General features: G+C 43.6%; 2 protein-coding genes across 2 annotated transcripts in view; one reads left to right on the top strand and one right to left on the bottom strand.

The window, feature by feature from the left end:
- Positions 1-15,212, top strand: part of MTHFD2 (methylenetetrahydrofolate dehydrogenase (NADP+ dependent) 2, methenyltetrahydrofolate cyclohydrolase) — a 15,713-nt gene extending 501 nt beyond the window's left edge. Inside the window, exons 2-8 of the mRNA XM_008064376.2 lie at positions 7,072-7,256; positions 9,013-9,135; positions 9,545-9,697; positions 10,767-10,874; positions 11,657-11,749; positions 12,074-12,199; positions 14,011-15,212. Coding sequence (XP_008062567.1) covers positions 7,072-7,256; positions 9,013-9,135; positions 9,545-9,697; positions 10,767-10,874; positions 11,657-11,749; positions 12,074-12,199; positions 14,011-14,174 — 952 coding nt within the window. The 3' untranslated portion in view covers positions 14,175-15,212. The remainder of the gene's footprint in view (positions 1-7,071; positions 7,257-9,012; positions 9,136-9,544; positions 9,698-10,766; positions 10,875-11,656; positions 11,750-12,073; positions 12,200-14,010) is intronic.
- Positions 15,213-18,102: 2,890 nt separating this feature from the next.
- SLC4A5 (solute carrier family 4 member 5) overlaps positions 18,103-25,291 on the bottom strand; it is a 111,996-nt gene continuing 104,807 nt past the window's right edge. Inside the window, exons 25-28 of the mRNA XM_008064375.1 lie at positions 23,765-23,920; positions 21,817-21,901; positions 20,807-20,874; positions 18,103-18,262 (exon numbers count right to left, since the gene is read on the bottom strand). Coding sequence (XP_008062566.1) covers positions 20,840-20,874; positions 21,817-21,901; positions 23,765-23,920 — 276 coding nt within the window. The 3' untranslated portion in view covers positions 18,103-18,262; positions 20,807-20,839. The remainder of the gene's footprint in view (positions 18,263-20,806; positions 20,875-21,816; positions 21,902-23,764; positions 23,921-25,291) is intronic.

The raw sequence follows: 25,291 nt of genomic DNA, 5'->3' as shown, positions 1-25,291 counted from the left end.
GAGCGAGGGCTCAGCGGGCCGAGGGCGCGCACGAAGGTCACCGGCCAGGACCTGCCGTGCGGTGATGCCGAGAGTTGTCTTGGGGAGAGCAGGGGAGGGCTCCCCCAGACCAGCCTCGGGCGAGCCGTCCCTCCCCGGGACCCTAGCGGCCGATGGGGTTGGTGCAGTCTGATGAAATCTCCGCGCCGGCTTGCTCTGGGGACCCGCACTCCCCCCTCCTCCGGGAGTGGGTGTGGCCCGCGCTGCTACTCCAGCCGCCCCTTCCCCGCCTAGAGGGTGAATGTACTGTGTCACCAGGGCTTCGAGTGCAGCCCACCGCGAGCTGGTCAGTGCCAGGCTGGGTGAATGGAGGTGGTGCATACCCGGGATGTTGCCAGGGAAAGAGGGAGGGGATGGAGAGTTATTCTTTCATGGGGACGAATAGAGTTCCAGTTTTACGAGATGAAGAGCTGGAGATGTATGGTGGCGATGGTTGGGCATCATTATGAATGTAGTTAATACCACTTAACTATACGCTCAAAAGTGGTTAAGATGATACGTTTTTTGTTTCGTGTGTTTTACTACAATAAAATAATTGGAAAAAAAATAACCCAGGAGGAAAAAAGGAAAAACTGTTTGTATTGCCTTAGGGAGGTTATTGGTTTTTCTGAATCTCAAACTATCTTTTTTTTTTTTTAATTGGAGTCTCACTCTGTCTCTCAGGCTGGAGCGCAGTGGCAAGCTCAGGCCATCAAGGGTTCAACCTGCTGGGCTCAGGAGACCCTTTCACTTCAGTCTTCCAAGTAGCTGGAACCACAGGCGTGCACCACCACACCTGGCTAATTTTTTTGATTTATTGTAGAGACGAGGTCTCGCCAAGTTGCCCAGGCTGGTCTCGAACCCCTGGGCTCAGGCAATCCTCTTGCCTCGGCCTCCCAAAGTGCTGGGATTACAGGCGTCAGCCACCATGCCCAGCCTCAAGCTCCCATTTTTAAACCTAAGCTGAAGAGTCTTTTGTGGGGCTGTGATTTCTCCCCAAATCTGTGTACCCTTTTTCCGGTCAATCTTTAAAATTTTTGCATTGCTAAGAGCCCCTTCTTTCCTATTTTTTCTAACAAACATTCATTGTATGCCAGACACTGAGTTAAGCTGTGTGAATTCAGTGATGATAAACTTTAAAAAAAACCCCAAAAAACAGCCTTGCTCTGCCACCTAGGCTGGAGTGCAACAGTGCGATCAAAAAACCTGTTCTTGACTTAGTGGGACTTATGTTTCTGTCAAGGGGCAGAACGTGTGTAATTTCCACTCAGCATAAAAATGCTATTAGAGGCCTTTCCGAGATGCTGCTTTGTTGGAACACAGAATGTGTATTAATTAATGAGTTCTTGAAGGAAGACTTAGGAGGGGACATTCAAGGCTTCCCTTGGTCTGACCCTGACCTGCCTTTGCAGCTCCATCTCTTATTATTGTCTGTGCTGTCCCCCTCTGTTCCCTTCCTGATTGCTGACTACATATGCCTATATGGCATATGGACCAGACCTTTCCTGGGGTTTCATGATTGAAAAGCGACATATATAGCTGGACTTGGTGGCTCAGCCTGTCATCCCAGCACTTTGGGAGGCCGAGGTGAGTGGACTGCCTGAGCCCACGGGTTCGAGACCAGCCCGGGCAACTTGGCGTGCCCTCGTCTCTACAATAAATCAAAAATTAGCTGGGTGTGGGAGTGCATGCCTGTAGTTTCAGCTATTTGGAAGACTGAGGCAGAAAGATCACTGGAGCCCAACAGATCCCCACTGGGGTAGCTGTGAACATGCCACTGCACTCCAGCCTGGGCGACAGAGTGAGACTCCAACTCAAAAAAAAAAGAGAGACTGGCCGGACTCGGTGGCTCAGCCTGTAATCCCAGGGCTCCGGCGATCCTTCTGTCTCAGCCTTCCAAGTAGCCGGAACTACAGGTGCGCGCTACCTCACCCGGCTAATTTTTCTTTAATTATTGTAGAGATGAGGTCTCGTCAAGTTGCCCAGGTGGGTCTTGAACCTGTGGGCTCAGGCAATCCACTCACCTCAGCCTCCCAAAGTGCTGAGATTATAGGTGTGAGTCACCGTGCCTGGGTGAAACGGTTATATCTTTTAAAAAATATGAGTTGTGCCGGGCTCAACTTTGGAGGCAGAAGTTTGCATTTGAATCTTGTTTCTACTCTTCTCATTTCCTCAGATTGTTATAGTAGCCCCAAGTGAGAGTAATATATGTAAAAATCTCAGCAAAATACCTAATGTTTAATAGATGTTAGTTGCATTCCCTCTTGTGACTTTACTTACTACTGATCCCATTAACTAGCAGATAACAGAACTCTACCCCAAATAGCTTAATTACAAATTGTAAAATGCCCTAGTGTTAATTTTTATGGAAGATTATAGTACTGTAAGCTATTGAGTTAAGAGGAAAGTGAAGATGCTACTAACTTTTAGTTTCAAATTTTATTTTGAAATTTGAACTGTTTATTTTAATTTGAACCGTTCTCTGGACTTCTTTCTATCCTCTTGATGAGTTATTTTAATGGTAGTTTTCTAAACCCCACTGTGAAAGCATTTAGTTGCTAGATAAATTGTTAGCTAATATAGTTTAACTTTTTGGATTCCCTTTGGGACTGAGCTGAGTCTCCATTTCTCTGTTTATTTGGGCAACTACTTTATCTGCCCCATGGCAGAAGAGATGATGGGAAGTTAGTTAGTGACTCATTCCCAAGGCTGTGTTGAACATTTTGCAGAGTTGTGGAAAGCAGAAGGGTTCTAAAACACAGTTATAGGATGAAAGGCATTTATTGCATTGTAGCTTTGTTTTTGGTTACTCTTGACAGTTTTTTGTTTTTTTTTTAAGCAAATTGGCATAACATCCAAAACCTGCTTTGGAAGCAAAGATTGGAACTTGGAACACTGGCTTCTTCCAAAACCCTGTGTTCCACTAGCTTTAGTATATCAATTTTATCTGAATGTGCTTCCTCATTGCTTTCAAAAGAAACTATGAAGTGCAAGCTAAGTCTTTCTCATAGTTTATATAGTATATAGTATGCATATTTATATATATATTTTTATGAGTATATGTGTATATATACACATATATCTATTCTTTTTTTTTTTCTGAGTTGGAGTCTCACTCTGTCGCCCAGATTGGAGGGCAGTGACCGCTCCCGGCCACCCTAGCCTTGACCTGCTGGGCTCAGGCGATCCTTCCGCCTCAGCCTTCCAAGTAGCTGGAACTACAGGTGTGTGCTACCACGCCCGGCTAATTTTTTGATTTATTGTAGAGATGACATCTCACCAAGTTGCCCAGGCAGGTCTCAAACCCGCAGGCTCAGGCAATCCGCTCACCTCAGCCTCCCAAAGGCGCAGGATTACAGGCTGAACCACCAAGCCCGGCATTCTTTTTTTTGCAGGGGTCAGAATCTCACTCTATCACCCAGGTTGGAGTGTAGTGGCATGCTCACGGCCACTACAGCCTCAATCTTCTGGGCTCATGCGATCCTTCCACCTCAGCCTTCCAAGTAGTTGGAACTACAGGTGCGCGCCACCATGCCTGGCTAATTTTTTTATTTATCGTAGAGAAGAGGGCTCACCAAGTTGCCCAGGTTGGTCTCGAACCCCTGGTCTCAGGCTGTCCTCTCGCCTTGGCCTCCCAAATTTTTGGGATTACAGGCATGAGCCACCCCACCCGGTCTGTTTGTATCCTTTTAATGAAGACCTCTTCAACTCTAATTCTGCAATGGATTTGTAAATATTAGTATGTTTCCAATTCCTTAATATATGTGTATAAATTAAATGCTATTATATATGTTGTGCCATGCTAATATCATTACATAACATCAGGGTAAAAGTATTTTTTTTTTTTTGAGTTGGAGTCTCACTCTGTCGCCCAGAGTGGAATGCACTGGCACGCTCTGGCCACCACAGCCTTGACCAGCTGGGCTCCGGTGATCCTTCTGCCTCAGCCTTCCAAGTAGCCGGAACTATAGGCACATGCAACCATGCCTGGCTAATTTTTTTGATTTCTTGTAGAGGCAAGGTCTCGCTAAGTTACCTGGGCTGATCTTGAGCCCACGGGCTCAGGCAATCCACTCGCCTCAGCCTCCCAAAGTGCTGGGATTACAGACTGAGCCACCGAGCTCGGCCAAAAGTATTTGATTTGCTATAAAATTATGAGCTCTCATTATTTCACAAGATGTAAAACAGATTAATATAGTTTACAAATATTGCATTATATTCAAGATGTTGAGATTTGGTTTAAAGTAGGTATTTAATCATAATGCAAGTAAAAAGCAGGCATTGAAGCCTTCAAATTGTTAAAGCTTTAAAATTCCATTTTAATCAGCAGTGGCCTTGATAATTAATCCTGTCTGTCCATACAAGATATCCAGTACCTTGATGATATCCCTGAGACTATGTTTTATAAGAGGAAATTGATGTTTCATTGGTCTTTTTAAAATTAAAAAAAAAATCTGTTATTATTATTATTTTTGAGTTGGAGTCTCACTTTGTCACCTAGGCTTGAGTGCAGTGGCATGCTCACAGTCACCGCAGCCTCGACCTGCTGGTCTCAGGTGATCCTTCTGCCTCAGCCTTCCAAGTAGCTGGAACTATGGCTAATTTTTTGATTTATTATAGAGATGGAGTCTCGCCAAGTTGCCTGGGCTGGCCTCAAACCCTTGGACTCAGGCAATCCTCTCACCTTGGCCTCCCAAAGTGCTGGGATTATAGATGTGAACCACTGTGCCTGGCTTCTTTTCAGAGATCTGAACGTGGTAACTGGAAGTTGTTCTAGATCCTGAGTCTTCCCATTCCTCTCTGTCCACAGCAGTTTTCTGATTTCTTGCGGTAACTTCTGTTCCCATCAACGGGCCTCTTGTGGTTCTGGTTTGAACTCCCTCAGAGAGAAGCTCTTACTGGTTCAGGGAACTCTCATTGTTCCTGTTGGGCTAAGCCTTTGTGCCAACCGGACCACTGGGCAGTCTAGAAATTGTTGCCGTTGGTGCCAGATACTTACTCCTGGTGTGTCAGCTCCCCAGGACAAGCACACTGACACTTATGAGAAGGAGCCTCCTCCAGTTCTCTGCCCTGCCCCTACTCCCTTTCTCCAGGGAAGTCTTCCCTAGAAGGGGCTGGGGGAGTGGTAGGCATTTTGAAGTTTGACATGTCCAGTATACTGCTTATTGATTTAACTGTAGAACATAATTTAGCCAGGCATGGTGGCTCATGCCTGTAATCCCAGCACTTTGGGAGGCGGAGGCAGAGGCGAGAGGATTGCCTGAGCCCAGGGGTTCGAGACCAGCCTGGGCAACTTGGCGAGACCTTGTCTCTACAATAAATAAAAACATTAGCTGGGTGTGGTGGCACATACCTGTAGTTCCAGCTACTTGGAAGGCTGAGGCGGGAGGATTGCCAGAGCCCAGCAGGTCGAAATTGTGGTGGCCGTGAACATGCCATTGCACTTCAGCCTGGGCGACAGAGTGAGACTCCAAAAAAAACAAACAAACATAATTTATATACAGAGGGTGCCAAAAAATGTATACATACTTTAAGAAAGGAAAAAGATGTACTGATAACAAAAGATGAATACAAGTCACATTTGACTTCTGCAATTACGAGAGGTGCTCAAAGTGGTTACCATCAATGTCCAGACACTTCTGAAAAGTACTTCAAAAAGTAGTACATAGACAACATCTCTTAAAATGTGTATACTTTTTTTTGGCACTCCTGGTATTTATTTATTTAATTGATTGGTTGATTGATTGAGTTGGAGTCTTACTCTGTTGCCCAGGCTGGAGTTCTGTGGCACACTCATGGACATCTCAGCATTGACCTACTGGGCTCTGGCAAGCCTTCCACCTCAGCCTTCCAAGTAGCCAGAACTACAGGCGTGTGCTATCACGCCCAGTGGATTATTTTTTATTTAATGTAGAAACGAGGTCTCGCCAAGTTGTCCAGGCTGGTCTCGAACCCGCGGGCTCAGACAATCCACTCGCCTTGGCCTCCCAAAGTGGGATAGTGGGATTATAGGCTGAGCCACCGACGGACACCCCCAGCATTTAAAAGCACTAGAGGTGGGAGGATCACTTGCGCCCAGGAGATCAAGGCTGAAGTGAACTGTGATCCTGCCACTGCATTTCAGCTTGGGTAACTGAGTGAGACCCCAACTGAAAAAAAAAAAAAGCGTCATAAAAATTAAAAGCCAATCAACTAATTAAAAGCCAATCAACTCACTGGCGAATGTTTTGAAACACTTGACTGGATGCTAACATCGGCAAAACACCAACTACAAATGGCATACAAGTAAGCATAAAGGAGAAGTTGGTTCACCTGGTAGTGAAGCTGGTTCACCTGGTAGTGGTAAGGGCCTAAAGAAATGCAGATTAAAACTGTGAAAACTTTGTTTGTTTGTTTTTCCTATCAATTTATTGATGATCAGGAGGTGGGTGGTGTGGCAGTTAAGAGCCTGAACTTTGGTATGAGAACCTGCTTAGCCAAGTACTGGCTGTCAGTCACTTAAACTCTCTGAGCTTCAGATTAATGACAGTAACTGTTTGTATCAACTTTATCCCCTGGCACATGTAGCTGAACACACATTTGCCACTTTGACTCTGTCCCTCTGGTTCAGTTGTCCTTCAGACTAGGCACTATGCGTCCTTTTATTTTGAGTTGGAGTCTCACTCTGTTGCTCAGGCTGGAGTGCAGTGGCACACTCACGGCCACCGCAGCCTTGACCTGCTGGGCTCCGGTGATCCTTCTGCCTCAGCCTTCCAAGTGCTGGAACTACAGGTAAGCACTACCACTTCTGGCTAATTTTTGATTTATTGTAGAAACGAGGACTCGCCAAGTTGCTCTGGTGGTTCTCGAACCTGTGGACTCAGGCAATCCACTCGCCTTGGGCTCCCAAAGTGCTGGTATTAAAGGCTGAGCCACCGAGCCCAGCCAGGCACCGTGTATTTTAACTTCAGTTTTACGTATTTTGGTATTTAATAACCATTGTTTTGTAGCCAGAGCTTTACTTTTTACAAAAATTCAAGCCATTTGGTTTTGTGACTCTGTTGCCTTCTGCAGAAATGAAGCTGTCATCATTTCTGGAAGGAAACTGGCCCAGCAGATCAAGCAGGAAGTGCGGCAGGAAGTGGAACAGTGGGTGGCCTCCGGCAACAAACGGCCACACCTGAGCGTGGTCCTGGTGGGCGAGAATCCAGCGAGTCACTCCTATGTCCTCAACAAAACCAGGGCAGCTGCAGATGTGGGTATGTGTCCCTCTCAGGCCTCATGTGTCCTTCAGTCACACCTGCTGTGACTGAGGCTTAAATGAGGCAAACTCCACCGTAACCATGATTTCTCTGCCTGATTAGAAAACCCAAGCAGAGGAGGTGAATGCGATTGGACTGTATCCAGAACTTTGTCCTAAGGAAGTCAGGCTGTGTCTACTGGGAAGGTTTACAGACTAGGGCAGGAGAAATATGGCCAGCATTCTAGGGGTCTTCTGGAATTGAAGCTAAATTCTGTTACTTGTCTTTCATTTGACAGGTGACCTTGAACACCGTTTCATTTGCTTTCTTTGAGCAATAATGAGCCTCTCGCTGAGGTGTTTGGCTGTCAGCAGTTTAAAGCAATAGGATATCGGGAGACCTCAGTGATGTGGTTGAGAACACATAGATTTGAAGGAAGTGACTGAGTTGGAAACAGCTTTTGAGTTCTTCACCGATTGGTTCTAAAGCCTATTGTGCAGTTTAGAAGTATTTTGGGCCTGGGTGATGATAGGGGGTTTGTGTCCTAGATCTTGTGGTACCACAGATTACTGTGTAGCTGTAGACAAGATGTGGGGGGCTTAGATATGCCTTGACCTGCCAGTCATCTGAGCACCAGGTTCCCTTCCCTGTTGAGGAGCTGTGAGTCCACTGGTATGGCTGGGCAGGGTTAGTGCCCCATGAGCCTTGGTGTGCTTGATTCTTTATCACAGAGGTTTGAGACCTCCTGCCTTTTCACTGAAAACCTTTAGAAATTGCTAGAAAATAAGCAACTGTGCCACTTTAAGACACTGGGAGGTAGCAGGGTGCAGTGGAAAGAACGTGGATTTTGGAACCAGAAAGAACATGGATTTTGGAACCAGGGAGATTGTGTTACTAGCTGACTTGTTTTTTTAAATACCTAAGCCTTAGTCACCTTGATGTAAAAGGAGGTTGATGAGGATTCCGTAGAATCGTGAGCACAGGAAGTATTTATTGAGCAAGTTCTCTCTAGCGTGTGTGCCTGTGAAGTTACTTTTGTAGGTTCCTTAGGAGCTGACTTGACCCTTCAGATACTGGGTGGGTGTAATGATAAAAAGCCCACGTGGGAGGGGAAATACCACACAATGGCCAAGGCAGAGAGTAAAGTGTTGCAGCTGCAAGTCAGGCAACACCAAGGACTGCCAGCAAACCACCAGAAGCTGGAGGAAGTGAGGAAGGATTCTCCCCCAGAGCTTCACAAAGAGCATGGCTTCGAAGCACTTTGATTTTAGACTTCTGGCCTCCAGAACTGTGAGACAATAAACTTCTGAGGATTTAGGCTATCTGGTTTATGGTACATCGTTATGGTTTATGGTACATGGTTATGGCAGCCCTGGCAAATGAGTGCAAAGGCCGAGTGAAGAAGCAGTGGGATGGGTTAGGAGGTTGTTGCAGCAATTTTAGGGTGCGATAATAGTCGCTGGTACTTCACCTTTCTAGGTACTTAAGTGTGGGCCCTCACACAACTGCCATGCTAGTGAAAGAGACAACGAACAAGTAAACAAATAATCCAATTTCGAAATGAAGAGTTGAACATTCCTTGATCTTTAAATATTGTAATTTATTCCACAGCTAAAATTAGTTAATGGAAAAGTCACTCCTCAAACCTGGTTTAGTTTTCTATTAAAAAACAGAAACAAAAACAAACCTGCAAAGTTGAGCAGGCAGGCAACATAACAGTGCTCAATAAAGAGCTCAAGATTTTTTTTTTAACCTCAAAGTTTTCTTATAATAGGAATCAACAGTGAGACAATTGTGAAACCAGCTTCAATTTCAGAGGAAGAATTGTTGAATTTAATCCATAAACTGAATAATGATGATAACGTAGATGGGCTCCTTGTTCAGCTGCCTCTTCCAGGTGAGTTTTGGGTTCTACCATTTCAAATGATTTCTGAGGAGTGGCGAGGCCTTGTTACTTTTTACACCTGGCCCTTCATGTGTACTTGACTGGAAGGCAAAATAAACTCAAAGGGATGAATATTTTATTAAAAATGGGGCAGACCTACTCAGAATACCAGTTACTCCTTGATTTGGCATTGAGGTCTTGATAAAAAGCAGTGGAGGGAAGCAGTTGTAAAAGAAGATATTGGCTTTGATATTGTCATTTGGTTTTGCTCATTGTGTGTTCCTTCTCTGCAGATGAGCAAGCAAATCATTGAGGCAAACCACAGAGGAGTGGATTTGCTTGACCAGCCAGAAGAGCGGGAGTCAGGCAGTGCTAACTATGTGACAGTGACTTAAGGCAACCATGCTGTTTTCTTTTTCAGAGCACATTGATGAGAGAAAGGTCTGCAATGCTGTTTCTCCAGACAAGGACGTTGACGGCTTTCATGTAATTAATGTAGGACGTATGTGTTTGGACCAGTATTCCATGTTACCGGCTACCCCATGGGGTGTGTGGGAAATAATTAAGCGAACTGGTAGGTAAATCCCAGAATTGTATGTCTGTGTTAGCGTTATAAAAGTAGTGCTTGCAAATGGTAAAAATTCAGGTAGTACCCAAGAGTGGGAACCCCACACCATATCCTCTAGTCCTACTCCCCAGAATTCACCTTTCTTCACAGTTGCCTGTGATGGTTTTTGCTCTTTAATCCAAAAGCCTCAGTGAAGAAAACTTAAGATTTAGTAGTGTAATACCACTACTAATGCCTGAATGAATCTTGTAGCTTACAGCAGTAGTCCCCAACCTTTTTGGCATTGGGGATCAGTTTTGTGGAAGACAGTTTTTCCATGGACAGGGTAGGGGACGGGTATCATCAGACATTAGAGTCTCAAAAGGAGCACACAACCTAGATCCCTCACATGCAGTTACAATAGGATTCTCGCTCCTGAGAGTCTAATGCTGCAGCTGATCTGACAGCAGGCAGAGCTTTGTTCGCATAGGCTCCTAATAGGTCACAGACTAGTCTGTGGCCCAGGGTTGAGGACCCTGGCTTATAGGATGCTTTCTGCTTTTAGTCTTCCCTATGAATAGCAAGTGATAGCTCCAGTTGACTGATAAGGCAATGACTGTGTTCACTATCAAGATTAGATTAATGTCCTAGGCCATCTGACTTCCTTTTCCTTTGGTGCTCATTCTAAGACAGACAGCGCTACTTTTATTTTTTACTTTTGAGTCAAAGTCTCACTCTGTCACCCAGGCTGGAACACAGTGGCACCATGGCTTACTGCAACCCAAACCTCCTTGGCACAGATCTTATCTGCTTCAGCCTCCCTAGTAGGTGGGACATGCCACTATGCCCGGCTAAGTTTTTGATGTCTTTTTGTAAAGATGAGGTCTCACTATGTTGCCCAGGCTTGTCTCAGACTCCTGGGCTTAAGTGATCCTCCCACCTCGGCCTCCCAAAGTGCCAGGGTTGCAGATGTGAGCCATGACACCTGGCCTTGCCACTACTTTCAGTGTGTGTGTTTGTATGTGTGTGTGTGCATGTGTGTATGTGTGTATATGTGTATATATAAATAAATATATATAATGTTTTTTTAAAATAGGCATTCCAACCCTAGGGAAGAATGTAGTTGTGGCTGGAAGGTCAAAAAACGTTGGAATGCCCATTGCAATGTTATTGCACACAGATGGTGCGCACGAACGTCCTGGAGGTAAGGAAATTGCTTTCAGAGCAGCATCTTCTCTCTTATGTGAGAGCCTTCAGAAGCCATCCTGAGGATGTTTGGAGGTATTAATTTTGTTGTCCTTTATATATTTGTTGTAATTTTGTTACCAGCTCATTCAGAGAGTAACTTTTGCAGAGAAGCTATACTCAGTGTCACCAGTTTCTTTATTCATTTATCATGGAACTAGATTCAGAAACAAATTTAAGTTTTGAATATAAGCATGGTTGTAGGTAATTAGAAATATTCACATATGACTTTGATAGTTCGAGCTAAGGAGCAGTTCTTCAAAGTTAGCATTCTGTTCTGTGTCATTTGGTGGAAAAAATCTTAGACCATTGCAAAGGATTGAACTAATATGACTGTAATGTGTCATATCAGTTAGTCATGTGGTTATTATAATATTGACCTTACATGATTATATCAGAAATAATGGGAAAACTATATTTTCAGATATCTTTTAACATAATGTATGTAATTTTAGTGGTTTTATTTAGAAAATGTAAACATTTTGAAGACTTTTAAATAGGATAAAGAATAAACTTAATTATATATGACCCCCAAACAGTAGTGCTGGGACCAATGGGTAAAAAGTACAAGAAATGAGGTATTAATTTTACAAAATAAATGACAACCAGCTGTCCAGAAAATATGGCACAAGTGTTGTCAATTATTTTTCAGAGATGTTGAGTTTCTATAATGACAAGTTGAGACCTAATTGTGTCCCAGCTCTGAGTTAGAATTCAAGATGTTTATTTTTTTCCACATAGGTGATGCCACTGTTACGATATCTCATCGATACACTCCCAAAGAGCAACTGAAGAAACATACAATTCTTGCAGATATTGTGATATCTGCTGCAGGTAAGAACTTAAGGGAGAGAAGGAACACAAGATAAGGGACAGAAGGAAGGAAGATAAGAGGTTGCACCTCTTACCTTCGAATTAGCCCATCTTCCTGCCATTCCATTCATCATTCCCCTGGAATGATACTTTGAGCTGCCCACAAAGATGAGGATAGAGTTGTGTTTGGAATACTGATTTCTGGCATTTCCTCATAGACTGGGTGGGTGAATGTTATTCCTAAAGACTCAGAATATTTCTGTTTACTACATGAAATATATAGATAAGAATCTGACAGGTAGACTCTTTTCTGTACTAAGTTGATCATTCCTATCTCCATTCCAGGCATTCCAAATCTGATCACAGCAGATATGATCAAGGAAGGAGCAGCAATCATTGATGTGGGAATAAATCGAGTTCAAGATCCCATGACTGCTAAACCCAAGTTGGTTGGAGATGTGGATTTTGAAGGTAAATGGTATAATTTTATAAGAAAATATAAAATCAGACCAGGCATGGTGGCTCATGTCTGAAATGTCAGCACTTTGGGAGGCTGAGGTAGGAGGATCTCTTGAGACCAGGAGTTTGAGACCAGCCTGGTCAACATAGCAACACCTTTTCACTATAAAAAATTAAAAAATAAATAATTAGCCAGGCATGGTGGTGTGTGCTTGTAATCTCAGTGGGAAGCTGAAGCAGGAGGATCACTTGAACCCAGGAATTTGAAGCTGTAGTGAGCTATGATCATGCCACTGTATTTCAGCCTGGGTGACAGAGTGGGACCCTGCCTCAGTAAATAAATAAATACATAAATAAAATAGAATAAAAATTTTAAAGTACTACCAGTAATGGACATTGAAGATAGATCATTTACTTTTATAATTAACTTGTAACCCTGGCAATACTGTTTAATATGCTTCTCATAAGAATTAGAAAAATCTTTTTAAAAATTAAAGCTATTCTAGAATGGCTAGAATTATTTTGGGTGTTTGTATCATAAAATTGTGCAGAGCAGGTAAACTTTTCAGGGAGTTGTTTTTTCCTTAGAATTCTTTTTTTTGGGGGGGGTGGGGGGAGTAGAGACATGGTCTTGCTGGGTTGCCCAGGCTGGTCTTGAACTCCTGGGCTCAAGCAGTCCTCTTGCCTCCCAGAGTGCTAGAATTACAGGCATAAGCTCTAGCCCCTTAGACTAATTTCATAATTAAAACAACTTCATGACTTTTTTTTTTAGATCAGAGAGTATAGTTTGTTTAGAAAGTAAATCAGGGAGAAAGAGAAATAGGTGATTCGCTTCCCCAAGGTAGGGGAGGGGGCCAAAGCTAGGAAACATGGCCACACCATAGTTTAACAAGGCAGTGGCCAACTTCATGACTTTTAACAAGTCTGGAAATTTAATGAAGTGATTTTCCTAAGCCATGGAGTTGCTTTTAAAAAGTGTTACAGATTTTTCACTTTCATATTGAGTGGAGAGATCATAGGCCTAGAAAGTTAAAATGGTCCAGGAAAGAGCCATATTCTGAAAATACTGGAATATGTTAGTAAATATCTCCTTTCAGTTCTCTTTTTTTCTTAAAGTCGGAGTCTCACTCTGTCACCCAGGCTGGAGTGCAGGGGCCTGCTCATGACCACCACAGCCTTGATCTGCTAGGCTCAGGTGTTTCTTCCTCTTCAGCCTTCCAAGTATTTGATAACTGGAACTACAGATGTGTGCCACCATGCCCAGCTAATTTTTTTGATGAGTCTTGCCATGTTGCCTGGGCTGGTCTCGAACCTGTAGGCTAAGGCAATTTTCTCACCTCTGCCTCCCAAAGTGCTGGGATTGTAGGCATGAGCCACTGCACCCAACCTTCCTTTCAGTTCTTAAGATGACATGTTTATCTGAATTTTATGCTGATAATCCTATTCCTAGCTTCAAATTAAGAAAATATTATAGACAGATATTGAGGTAATGCTTATCATTATAACTCCTACACAGTTAACCTACTGAGATGTTTCTTTTTAGTTTTATGTAATTTGGGGAGAAAGAGAGAGTATGGGTGGTAAATTACAGGTTATTTAGATGTATAAATATTCATTATGTTACTTCATTATGCATGTTATTTCATTGTGTGTTCAAAAACCTTTACTCTTAGGTAACATAGATGTGATTTTTAAGTGAGCTTGAGGTTTATGAAGGTGTTTGTATACACTACTTTTTCTTTGCATGTTTCTCTCATAATATGTTAAAGATACAAACGTCCTTTGCCATAACTGAAGCAGCTGCCTGTCTTGTTTCTGTGTAGGAGTCAGGAAAAAAGCCGGCTACATCACTCCAGTTCCTGGGGGTGTTGGTCCCATGACAGTGGCAATGCTAATGAAGAATACCATAATTGCTGCAAAAAAAGAGTTGAGACTGAAAGAGCGGGAAGTGCTGAAATCTAAAGAGTTTGGAGTAGCCACTAATTAACTGTGGTGTCTTCAGTGCCATAGACAGCATTCCAAGGCAGCTGAAGAAGCAAAGCAGGCCAACTGAAATGCAATATTTTTTATTTATTCTACTGAAGTGGTTTAAAATGATGCTTTGTATTTATTGGAAGCTCAAGCGAATGGGTGTTTGTGCACATAGCTCTGCAGTACCTCACCAAGGAGCATTCCAGTATCATGCAGGGTCATGTGATCTAGCCAAAAGCAGTCATTAGCCTAGTGATCAACATGGGAGACACTGTCACATCGAGAACGGATGCTTAACTTTGTCAAGCCACCTCTTAAAAGTTTGCCTTTTCTAGGACTGCATTTCCCAAGTGCTATTCCAATAAGAGTTGACACTCATTTTAGGCTCTAAACCTTTCGAGTTCAACTGGTCAAACCAAAGGAAAAATGTTGCTAGAGAAAATTAGGGAAAAGCCGGAAAGGAAAAAGATGGTGATTGAAAAAAATCACTCTAATTTATATATGTATTGATTGAGGACCAGATTTATCTAAGTAGAACTGAATTGGCTAAGAACAGAGGAAAGCTACATATTAATAGTTTTCCTAAACTCTTTCTGTGGCTTAGTCAGTCACTGGGAAAAAGTTGAAGTTCCATTTGCTCTCAGTTACCCTTCAGTGAGGTCTCCCCATTTTAGTTTTCTAGAATTGAAGTCTTATTTTATAAATTATTTATGTGTATTGTCATATTTGGCTTTTGCTATATACTTAAACTTCATTGTTAAATTTTTGTATTGTTAGGGGATATCTATATAGTTTCTTTGGTATATCTTGAAACCTATTTTTGAAAAGCAACCTTGGCTTGATAATCATTTGGGCAGCTTGTGTAAGTATGCAACTTGCTTTCCACCAAAGAATTGTCAGCAGCTGCCTGTTTTTCTGTGCTGTACCCTGTTGACTTTCCAGAAAGATTTTTAAGAGCTTGAGTTAATACTGAATTTAATCAGACTTTCTGATTAAAGGTTTTTTTCCTTTTTTAATAAAACACATCTATTTGGTGTGAAACAAATTTCTGAAATACTGTCTTTCTACTGCTTTTAGTTGTGACCTAACCAGAGTTTTTTCTCTTGGCTGTAATCAATGTAGATAATTCCTCTATTTGGTAATAGTCAATTCTCTATCCTCTTTTTTTTGTTTTTTGAGTTGGACTCTCACTTTGTCACCCAGACTGGAGTGCAGTGGCTGCTCCCGACCACCACAGCCTTGACCTGCTGGGCTCCGGCGATCCTTCCGCCTCAGCCTTCCAAGTGGCTGGAACTACAGGTGCGCGCTACCACGCCCGGCTAATTTTTCTGATTTATTGTAGAGATGAGGTCTCACCAAGTTGCCCAGGCGGGTCTCGAATCCGCGGGCTCAGGCAATCCACTAACCTCAGCCTCCCAAAGCGTGGGATTACAGGCTGAGCCACTGAACCCGGCTAAATTCTCTATCCTTAAACAAATAGGTTTAAAGAGCTATGGAGAAATCAACCTAGTCCCTTTAGTCTTGTATCCCAACAGGTTGTGCCAAGCCAGGAGCTTCATCTGCAAATTCATCTAAGGGGTTAGTATTTTTTTCTTCGTGTGTGTGTGTTTAAAGCATCAGTTTGATCTGACAGATTAGAAGGTGTTAGCTATGCATATTTTGGGGGCGGGGGATAGGTCCCTTGTGTATTTTGGCTTTCATGCAGGCAAGAGTAGTTCCTGTTCTTGGCAGCTTGAGACAGAAAGAAAGAACAATTGGAGAGTTGAGACCTCATTCCCTCTTGGTGTCTCTGACAGCTGGCTTTATTCTTTTGGTAGTTTTCTGGAGATGAACAATGACAGTTTGCTGGCGATGTTTTTGTAAGTGAGGTATAGCTCATGTCTATAAGCCGTGCCTGCTTGCTTGCTTACTTACTTACCTAAATTATTAAACATGGAGCAAGAGGAGCCAGACAGGATTAAGTTTTATTGAATTATAGTTACAAGTGGAAACAATTACTGACTGGAGTAGTAATATGTCAACCTGTTAAAAGCTATAGAAATTAAAATGTTCATGTATATACAAAATATAAATGACATGTAAGGTAAAAATTACAGTGATCAATTTACAACAACAAAAAAATTAACAGTGTAGTTTTCCAGCTTGTTTGATTAATCAAGCAGGTTTACTCCTGAATCTATAACCCTCTACAATTTAATTTGGACATGGTGCTATTCCAGATCAGCCAGGTTTTAACACTGAAATGTTAAGGATGGGTTGTTAGCTGTCTTAGGATTGGTGCAGAAGATAAAGAATTTTTAAAATTAATTTTTCTCTAGAGACAAGGTCTTGCTCTTGTTGCCTAGGCTAGAGTACAGTGACATGGTCATAGCTCACTGTAACCTTGAATGCCTGGGCTCAAGCAATCTTTTTACCTCAGCCTCCCGAATATCTGGGATTACAGATGTGAGCCACTGTGACCAGCATGAATTTATACTTAAGTTCAGGAGATAACTCTGGATTAGTGAACAGCTAAGAAATTCTGTTCTCAGTAGTAGTGGTAGAGGCTTAGAGCTTTTCCTCTTGGCAGTATCCCTTGGAAGGGAGCTCTGAGATTAAATTTAATAAACACGTATTAAGAGCTTTCTATAGACCAGGTACTACACTAGGCTCTGGGAATTGCAGAAGCAAATACCTGTCCTGGTACTCAATGTCTTAATGATCTAGTGTAATTTAAAAAAAAAAAAAAAGAAAGAAAGCACCTGCATTTGTCATCTTGAGTAAATGTAGTAACCCTAGCTAGAGTGATTTACTCAAGACTCAAATCGATAGTTTTGGAGAAAGTAAATGTCAGATGCATTTTGGCTGTCAGGTACATAGTAGGTATTAAATAAATATAGTTGGTGCTGTCTTTCTACTACTTATAAACGTGATCTAACCCGAGTTTTTTCTCATTGACTGTAATCAATGTAGATAATTCCTATATTTGGTCTTGTTAAATGAGGATAGAAGACAAAATGACTGGTCTTAAGTTTATGGGGAAAGGGTTGGTTCATTAATAACTGGTTTTAATTTATCCAAATTGCTTCCAATCATTCCTTTAAGGAACTAGTTTGATTAACAGTGCAAAGTTATAGCCTTCTAAAATGCGGCTGTAGCTTTGCCTAACATAATGTTCATGAGAATGGGAGTTTGATTTTGGGAATCAGCATTGAAAATGTGCCGGAAGAATGTACCTGAATGCATAAAGAAATTTGATTCCAAGTGTGAAAACCACTGATACTAATTCAAAGAACAATTTTGTTGATCTAACATATGGTTGGAAATTTCACTTTAACAAGAACTATATTATTTTAAAAACATGTATCCACTCAAATGCAATGGCTCTTTCACTAACAGACTTTGAGAACTAGGAGTGTCTTAGTCAACGTCTGGAGCGAGGCCATAATGCTAATCAAACTTTTCACACAACCTGTAGAAAACTGAATGCGACAGACAGAAAAGATAGGACCGTTGCAGCATTTCTCAGTATGCAAAGTTGCAAAACAAATATTGCAACCTTGGTTTATTGACATATTTTAAGGGTTTGTTCAAGACCATCTAGATTTAAATCTAACCTTTAAAAATTTTTAAATTGATATTTGTTTTAAATATAAATGGACTCTACTGCCCCCTTAGCTATGGTTTTGGGAAACAAACTTTTTTTCATTTCAAAAGAAATGTTATAATTTCTATGCTGAACTGCATTTTAAAATAAGGTATAACATTTAGCTTTAGGCGTTTTAATAACTACAAAGAGAAGGGAAGAGCTTTGCATGTAAGTAGTACTTTTCATCAACAGATCTCCTGTTCCTATCAGGCAAAAGACCTCCCTCTGATAAAGAAGGAAACAGGCACAGAGAAGTTAAGACTAAACCAGGCCCTCCCTCTATCTCCATTCTGGGAGAAGCTGCTGCGTGCTAGAGGGTGGTCTCGCTGTCAGTGTCTCTTCGATATTTGTCCATATCTGTGAAGTCATAGTCTGACTCCATCTCTATTTTCACCTGTGGCACCATGAACACTGGACTTCGTGGGTAGTTGAAAGCAGGTGAAGCTGGACAGGAGATTTTGAAGTGCAAGGTGATGCTGAATGAGAAGAGGAAAGAAGAGGGGTTTATCTAGTTCTTCGTGCTCTGAACACCATACCCCAGAGCAGGGCAAATTACGACAATAGTTGTCTTTGCTTCTGAACTCTCAGCGCATACTGGAACAAGTGGTTTCCTGTCTGCTTGGCCATCAGCCATAGTCATGTAACTGGTTTCTCCCTATCTTACATTGCTGCTAAGGTGAACTTTCTAAGTCACAAGTCTATCCTTGAACAACAGACAGACTCCAAGCTCCTTAGCATGGCAAGGCTGAGCCTTTTATGTTTTCACACCTGCGTACTTGTCTAGTTGACTGCCCCATCCATCCCAGTATTCTTTGTTCTTTGGTGTGTGTGTGTTTTCTTTTTTTAAATAGAGACATGGTCTTGTGTGTGTGTGTTTTCTTTTTTTAAATAGAGACACAGTCTCGCTATGTTGCCCAGGCTGGTCTCAAACTCCTGGGCTCAAGCAATCCTCCCCACTTGGCCTCCCAAAGTACGGGGATTACAGGTATCAGCCACTGTGGCCACCTGGCCTGTGTATGTGGTTTCCAATGGTACTTCAGGCCTGTGCCCACTTCCTGGGATGCCCTTTTCTTCTCTCTGCTCTGTCCTGCTCTACGTCTTGCAGGTGCCAGTTAACATTTCCTAGATTCTCTGGAGAAGGCTAGTCCCTCCCTAGACCACTGTCCACATGTCCATGTGTTGTTCTTGCATATGGTGCTCTGTTTTTGTTTATGGGCTTGTCTTTCACATCCCCAGGGATGAAGCATCACACCTGGCAGGTCCCTGATGCCTAGTCTTTGTTAAACCAGATCATGTTGCTGAGCCTTTTCCTGAGATGGAATCCTGCCATTTAGTGGTCTGTGCCTTCATCTATTTTTCACAGATTTGGTCAAACACAATGTAGTTGCGAGGTGTCATCTCCAGTTCCCAAATTCTCTTCATTTATGACCTTGTCTTATGGCTTTGTGCAATTTAGCAGGGTTTTGGAAACCCCAAACTTGGTCCAAATTTTCTCTTCACTGCCTGAAATTGGGGCAGAGATTCAATTTAGTGTAGGCTATGTTTTATTTAATTAAGATTAATTAATTAACTAATTTATTTATTTATTGAACCAAGGTCTCACTCTGTCATCCAGGCTGGAATGCAGGGGTATTAGCATGACTCTCTGCAGCCTTGACCTACTGGGCTCAGGCGATCCTCCCACCTCAACCTCCTGAGTTGCCGGGACTACAGGCACATGCCACCATAGCTGGCTAAGTTTTTCTTTTTTTTTTTTTGTAGAGATGAGGTCTTGCTACGTTGTCTAGGCTGATCTCAAACTCTTGGGCTCAAGCAATCCTTCCACCACAGCCTCCCAAAGTGCTGGGATTACAGTTACCACACCCAATAACTATGTTTTAAATGAAAGTAAATCAAGATGGACAGACAGCTTTTCTCCTAACACTTGTGCATGCTGTACAAAAGATCGGAGGCATTACAGGCCTAGGAGTCCTGACTGGGAGGTAGGATGAGAAGGCAGGCAGAAACATAATTGGGACATGTGACACTTTGGTTAGAGCATCTCTGGGCCCACCAGGGTTGAGCTGGTGATGAGTCTGTCTTCTCACCCTAGTACTGTGACAGTAGCTTTGCCTCATAATTCAGAAGATCTCATGTTTTTCTCCAAAAAATCTTGTGGGTGACTGCCATCTAGGTGTGGAGACTGTTCTGCCTCTAGGCTTTTATCTTACTAATGTCTGATCTGGTACGGATGACTTCTGTCCATTTCAGGGCACAAGGTAGGGGTGGGACTGCCCCCATCCACCTTCCCCAGTGAGTTCGCCTTGTTTGTCCCCATCAGGTGGTCCCACTTTCCTCATGGGTGGCTACTCACAAAGAGCAATGAACCACAAAGTCAGAACAGGGGCTCCTGGCAGTTGGGTCATATCTTTTATTTTTTTAATTTTTGATTTATTTTTTATTTTATTAACTTTTTTAAAAAATGGAGACAAGGTCTTGCTGTGTTGCCGAGGCTGTCTTGAACTTCTGGCCTCAAGTGAGCCTCCTGCCTCCACTTACCAAAATACTGGGATTACAGGCATGAGCCACCATGCCCAGCCTTGAATCCTTTCTTAACTTTCATGTCTCCACTTAAACTTTGATATTTAGTTAGAGTTCCTTGATACCCTGTCTGACCTTTGCTAATTAACTCTGCTGTCATTTTATTCCATAGAGTATTTGGGTATCTCACATTTTGGTCCTTAACGTTCATTTGTCCTGGCTTTCCGTGACAGACACTTAAGCCATGTCTAGCTTTTCTGGGTTTTTTTTTTTCCACATTTACTTTTGATTTTTGTTCTACCTCGTCTTTTGTAGTAATTTCCTTTTCTAAAGTTGAACACCTTTGTGTCTCATAACCATGTTGTCATGTCAGTAAGAAGACACATGTGTCACTTGGCCCCAGAAACCATGGCTAGCCTGAGAAATCCTAGACCTTCAAGCTCCCCACCATTGCTTAGTCCCTTATCTGCAACCCAAGGAGTCTACCTCATGGTGTTTACCTTCGATCAAGTTCTGAGTCACTGAAGGAAGAATCAGAGTGAGTAACTCCAACTGGAAGACCTTTTTCCTGGCAGGAAAAGAAAAGTGTCAGATGTGAAGCTGTTTGAGCACTATGCTCAAGGACATTCTCTCTTTCCAGGGCTTCCCCCGCCATTTCTTCTCTTTCCTGGTCTCTAACTCTGGCTAATGCTATTCAAGAGGAACACTGGGGCCTCACAGAGATGGGTGGCTTCTGGCTCAGCTCCTTCTTAACTCAGGGGGCTCTTATCTGGGTTAGGAGGATGTGAGGCATGGAAGGGCCAGGGAAGGGTGAGGAGGGGTGATGGCTGCATACAGATGGGAGTGGGGGAGGAGAGTGAGGAATCAAAAAGTCTTGAGATACCTGTGATGGACAGTGGTGATGGGAAGGGTGCCCTGGGTACCCACCCATAATCTGTGTCTTTGAGGAAAGTGGCAAGCCCTATATTAGAACCATCATTGTCGGGACTCAGGTAGGGATCCTTTAGAAGACTCCCAGAATGGGCTATGTTGTCTTAATAGGAACATCCAGGCATAGGGAGCTGATGTGGGAGGGATTGGAGGGAGCAGTAGAATCTCACAGGCTCTTCTAAGCAATGCCTGATCCCCCCCAGAGGCTGCCTTTCGGGAAACAGCTCAGCTCTGATCTGAGCTCTCGTCATTGCAGCAACCACTGGAGCCACAAGAGGCTCAGCCGGTCAGGTTTGGATTGACGTGGTCTGAAACAAGGCAGACGAGGGCCAGGCAGTTCCACGGCAGGGAAATGAGAGACAAGGGGCTTTGCCTCGACTACAGTGAGGATTGGTCACTGGCGTCTGCAGGGCTTGCTCTGGAGTGTCCCTCTGATTGGAGTCCCATATCTCCTTGATCTCTGCCTAGCACAGGAGCTCTCTCACATCCAAAATGATTAGATCCCCTGAGCTACAGATGGAAGTTCCTCAGAAGAGATGGAGTATTAGTAAGTAGGAAGGGAGAGACGTGTTTTACTTACTGGCGATGCAGTGGATACCGTTTTGGGGATCTGATTGGACACTTTCCATGGGAATCTTTATAACTGAGGGAGGAGGGAACTGGGGCTGGAGAAAAACAGTGGGAAAAACTGATGAACATCAATAAGCAGCTTTGGCTTCTTTGCCAAGATGGAAAACGTGTCCAACAGCACACAAACCACCATCTTCACCTCCAGACTACAAGGCTAGGGGGCGCTGCAAACACTCTGGGACCCGCTGAGGGGACATCAGCCTGGCCCTACATGTGCCATTGGACAGGATGGATTCTTCCAGAAATGTTACTCATCAAATCACTTATCTGTCACAGCAACCAGTCAGGGAATGAACTAAGCACAGCAGCCATGTTGCTGTAGAGACATGCAAAATGAATTTGTGTATATTGAATCCTATGTCTTCATTGAATATTTCATATAATCCAGAGATTCTTTTTCTCAACCCTGTCATGGTTCCTGGCATGTGGTAGCCACTCAAACATCTATTGACTTAATCAATGAAAAAAGTCGTATTTGTCTCTTTTTTTTTGAGTTGGGGGGGTCTCACTCTGTCACCCAGGTTAGAGTGCAGTGATATGATCATGGCTCACTGTAGCCTCAACCTGGGCTCAGGTGATCCTGCCTTAGCCCCTGAGTAGCTGGGGCTAAAGTACATGCCATCATGCTCAGCTAATTTTTAAAAGTTTTTTTGGAGAGAGGAAGTCTCACTATATTGCCCAGACTGGTCTTGAACTCCTGAGCTCAAACAATCCTCTTGCCTCAGCCTCCCAAAGTGATGGGATTACAGGCATAAGCCACCATGCTTGATCGGTCTTTAAAAAGCACTTAGCCTCTGTTTCTTTCTTTTCAGAATTTACTTTTACAAAGCAACTATAAAAACATGCATTATGGGACTCTGTCCTTTCTTGAAGAGGACAGTAGTTAAGGACCAGGGAGTTTGGGCTGATCAGAAGATGGTTTAATTATCCCCCTCCCCACCTCAAGTCAGCAAGTCTGCCTGTCAACAGCTTTCATCTGCAAAAGGCAAGATCACTAGGTGAACAGGATAAGGTGGACGCAGGTCAAATTGGGAGATTGGGGGCCAGGCATGGCAGTAGGAGATAGCGTGGGCAGCTTAGCATATTGGCAATTGAGTCAAAGCCAGGAATGATTTTCCTAATTTCCTCTTAGACATTTAGCTCTATTCTGTCTTGGGTAAGTCACTTCCTGTTGAGGGACAGTTTCGCCATTTGTAATGAACACCTGAATTCATAATCTTTCTGCCTAGTATTTTGTGTGGTTCACTATAATTTCTGGAGTGGCGCCTTGCCTGTTGACTTCCTGAGTATTTGGGGGATGGGATGGGAAGGAGGCATGGGAGAAGAGAGGGGTAGATGGGGCAATCAGGTGGTCCCAGGCAGCTGGGGAAAGTAGGCACGCTCCTCTCAGCATGGATACCTGCCTCTTCCCCCACTTTTGGTCTTAGTACCCTAGAGGCAGGCCCAAGCAAAACTTGTCCCTAGCCTGCCTGTCCGAGAGTCCCGTCTACTTATGAGTCCCCATCAGAGCCCTCCCCCAGGCTGGCTCCATTCTTTGGAGGTTAGTATTTGTAACTTGCTTCCATGTTGGAGCCATCTCCTGTCCCCTTCCCCCAGGAACCTGCACTGCCGTTGACAATGGCCCTGAAAGCCCACAGCAATGGAAAGGTATGAGCATGGCCAATCAACTTTTCCCTGGACAGGGAGGCTCATTCACTTTGGCCCACTCTGAGGATATTCACATGAACAGACAGGCTTAGCATCCCAGACCAAGACATGCAGAAACCTCGGCTCACTCAAGACTGGGTCCTGGCATTGCTGCAGGCTGTCCAGAAAGCCACCCCCTCCCTGGCCCTGGCAAAAGTGGAGGGATGGTCTCTTGATCTCTCCTCTCTGCCCAGGCGTCACATCTTCCCCACCTCCTCATCACAGTCCTCATGGGTCCCTTTCTTCCTCTTCCTCTTCTTGTCTGTTTCCTTTTTTTCCTTCTCTGGGATGATGTTGTCGATCCAGGCCAGATCATGCTGGGAGAAGATGAGGTCTAGAAGCTTTCGAACAATGATGAGGCCCAGGATCTATGGTGGAAGACAGACAGGGGCTGAAATTCTATGGGAGGTTAGAAAACCGTGGTCTCAGTACCCAAACTTGGGCACAATTTTTTCTTCCTTGGCTGAGGTCAGGACTTTTTTGTGGTCAGTGTCTTTGGAGTCTTTTTTTTTTTTTTTTTTTTTGAGTCAGGGATCTCACTGTCTCCCAGGCTAAAGTACAGTGGCATGCTCACTACTACAGCAGCCTGGACCTCCTGGGCTCATGCCTCAGCCTCCCAAGTAGGCCTGCCACCAGGCCCAGCTAATTTTTTTATTTTTTTGGTAGACACAAGGCCTCATTGTTTTGACCAGGCTGGTCTGGAACCCCTGTGCTCAAGCAATCCTCCTGCCTTGCCCTCCCAAAGTGCTGGGATTACGGGTGTGAGCCATGCACCCAGCCCTGGTGTCATCTTAAAGCTCTTGCTTATGGGGCACAGTGGCTCACATCTGTTATCTCAGTACTTTGGGAGGTGGAGGTAAGAGGATTGCCTGAGCCTAGGGTTCGAGACCAGCCTGGGCAACTTGGCATGACCTTGACTCTATAATAAATAAAAAAAATTAGCCAAGTGTGGTGGCGTGCGCCTGTAGTTCCAGCTACTTGGAAGGCTGAGGTGGAAGGATTGCCTGAGCCCAGCAGGTCGAGACTATGGTATCCAGGAGTATGCCACTATACTTCAGTCTGGGTGACACTGACTCAAAAAAAAAAATAACAAAACTCTCACAAACCATTCTTCACCTATCCTCTACCTTGTTTCCTCTGGTTTGGCTTCTCTGGTGAGTGACCATGCCTACCTATACCAGTGATGGACAGAGCCTGTGACATCAAAGTGGAGAGTCTAGGAGGAGCTGTGGACTGGAGTACTTTTTAGGTCAGTGGTTCTCAAACTTGAGCTTGCATCAGCACACCTGGAGGGCTTGTCAACACACACATCGCTGGACCATACCCTCAGATTCTGATTCAGCAGGTCAGGTGAGGCCCGAGAAACTGTGGCTCTAACAAGTTTCTCAGTGATGTTGTCCAGGGATCACACTTTGAGACCCACTGTCCCTTAGTCTCCATTTCTGACAGCTGTCAGTTAAAGTATACTAGAATATGTGGGAATTTTAAGGGAAAGTTTAGAAGGTTTGGTTCTGGGCTGGGCACTGTGGCCATGCCTGTAAGTCACAGCACTTTGGGAGGCCACGGTGTGAGGATTGTTTGAGGTTAGGAGTTTGAGACAAGCCTGGGCAACATAGCAAAACTTTGTATCTACAAAAAAAAAATAAGAATTTTTTTTTTTTTTTTTTTGAGTTAGAGTCTCACTCTGTCGCCCAGACTGGAGTGCAGTGGCCGCTCCCGGCCACGACAGCCTCGACCTG

This window comes from Carlito syrichta, unplaced genomic scaffold (genome assembly GCF_000164805.1).
Source record: "Carlito syrichta isolate Samal-C Ts95f unplaced genomic scaffold, Tarsius_syrichta-2.0.1 Scaffold307324, whole genome shotgun sequence".
Classification (NCBI taxonomy): Eukaryota; Metazoa; Chordata; class Mammalia; order Primates; family Tarsiidae; genus Carlito; species Carlito syrichta.
This window is presented reverse-complemented; position numbering and strand designations above follow the sequence as displayed.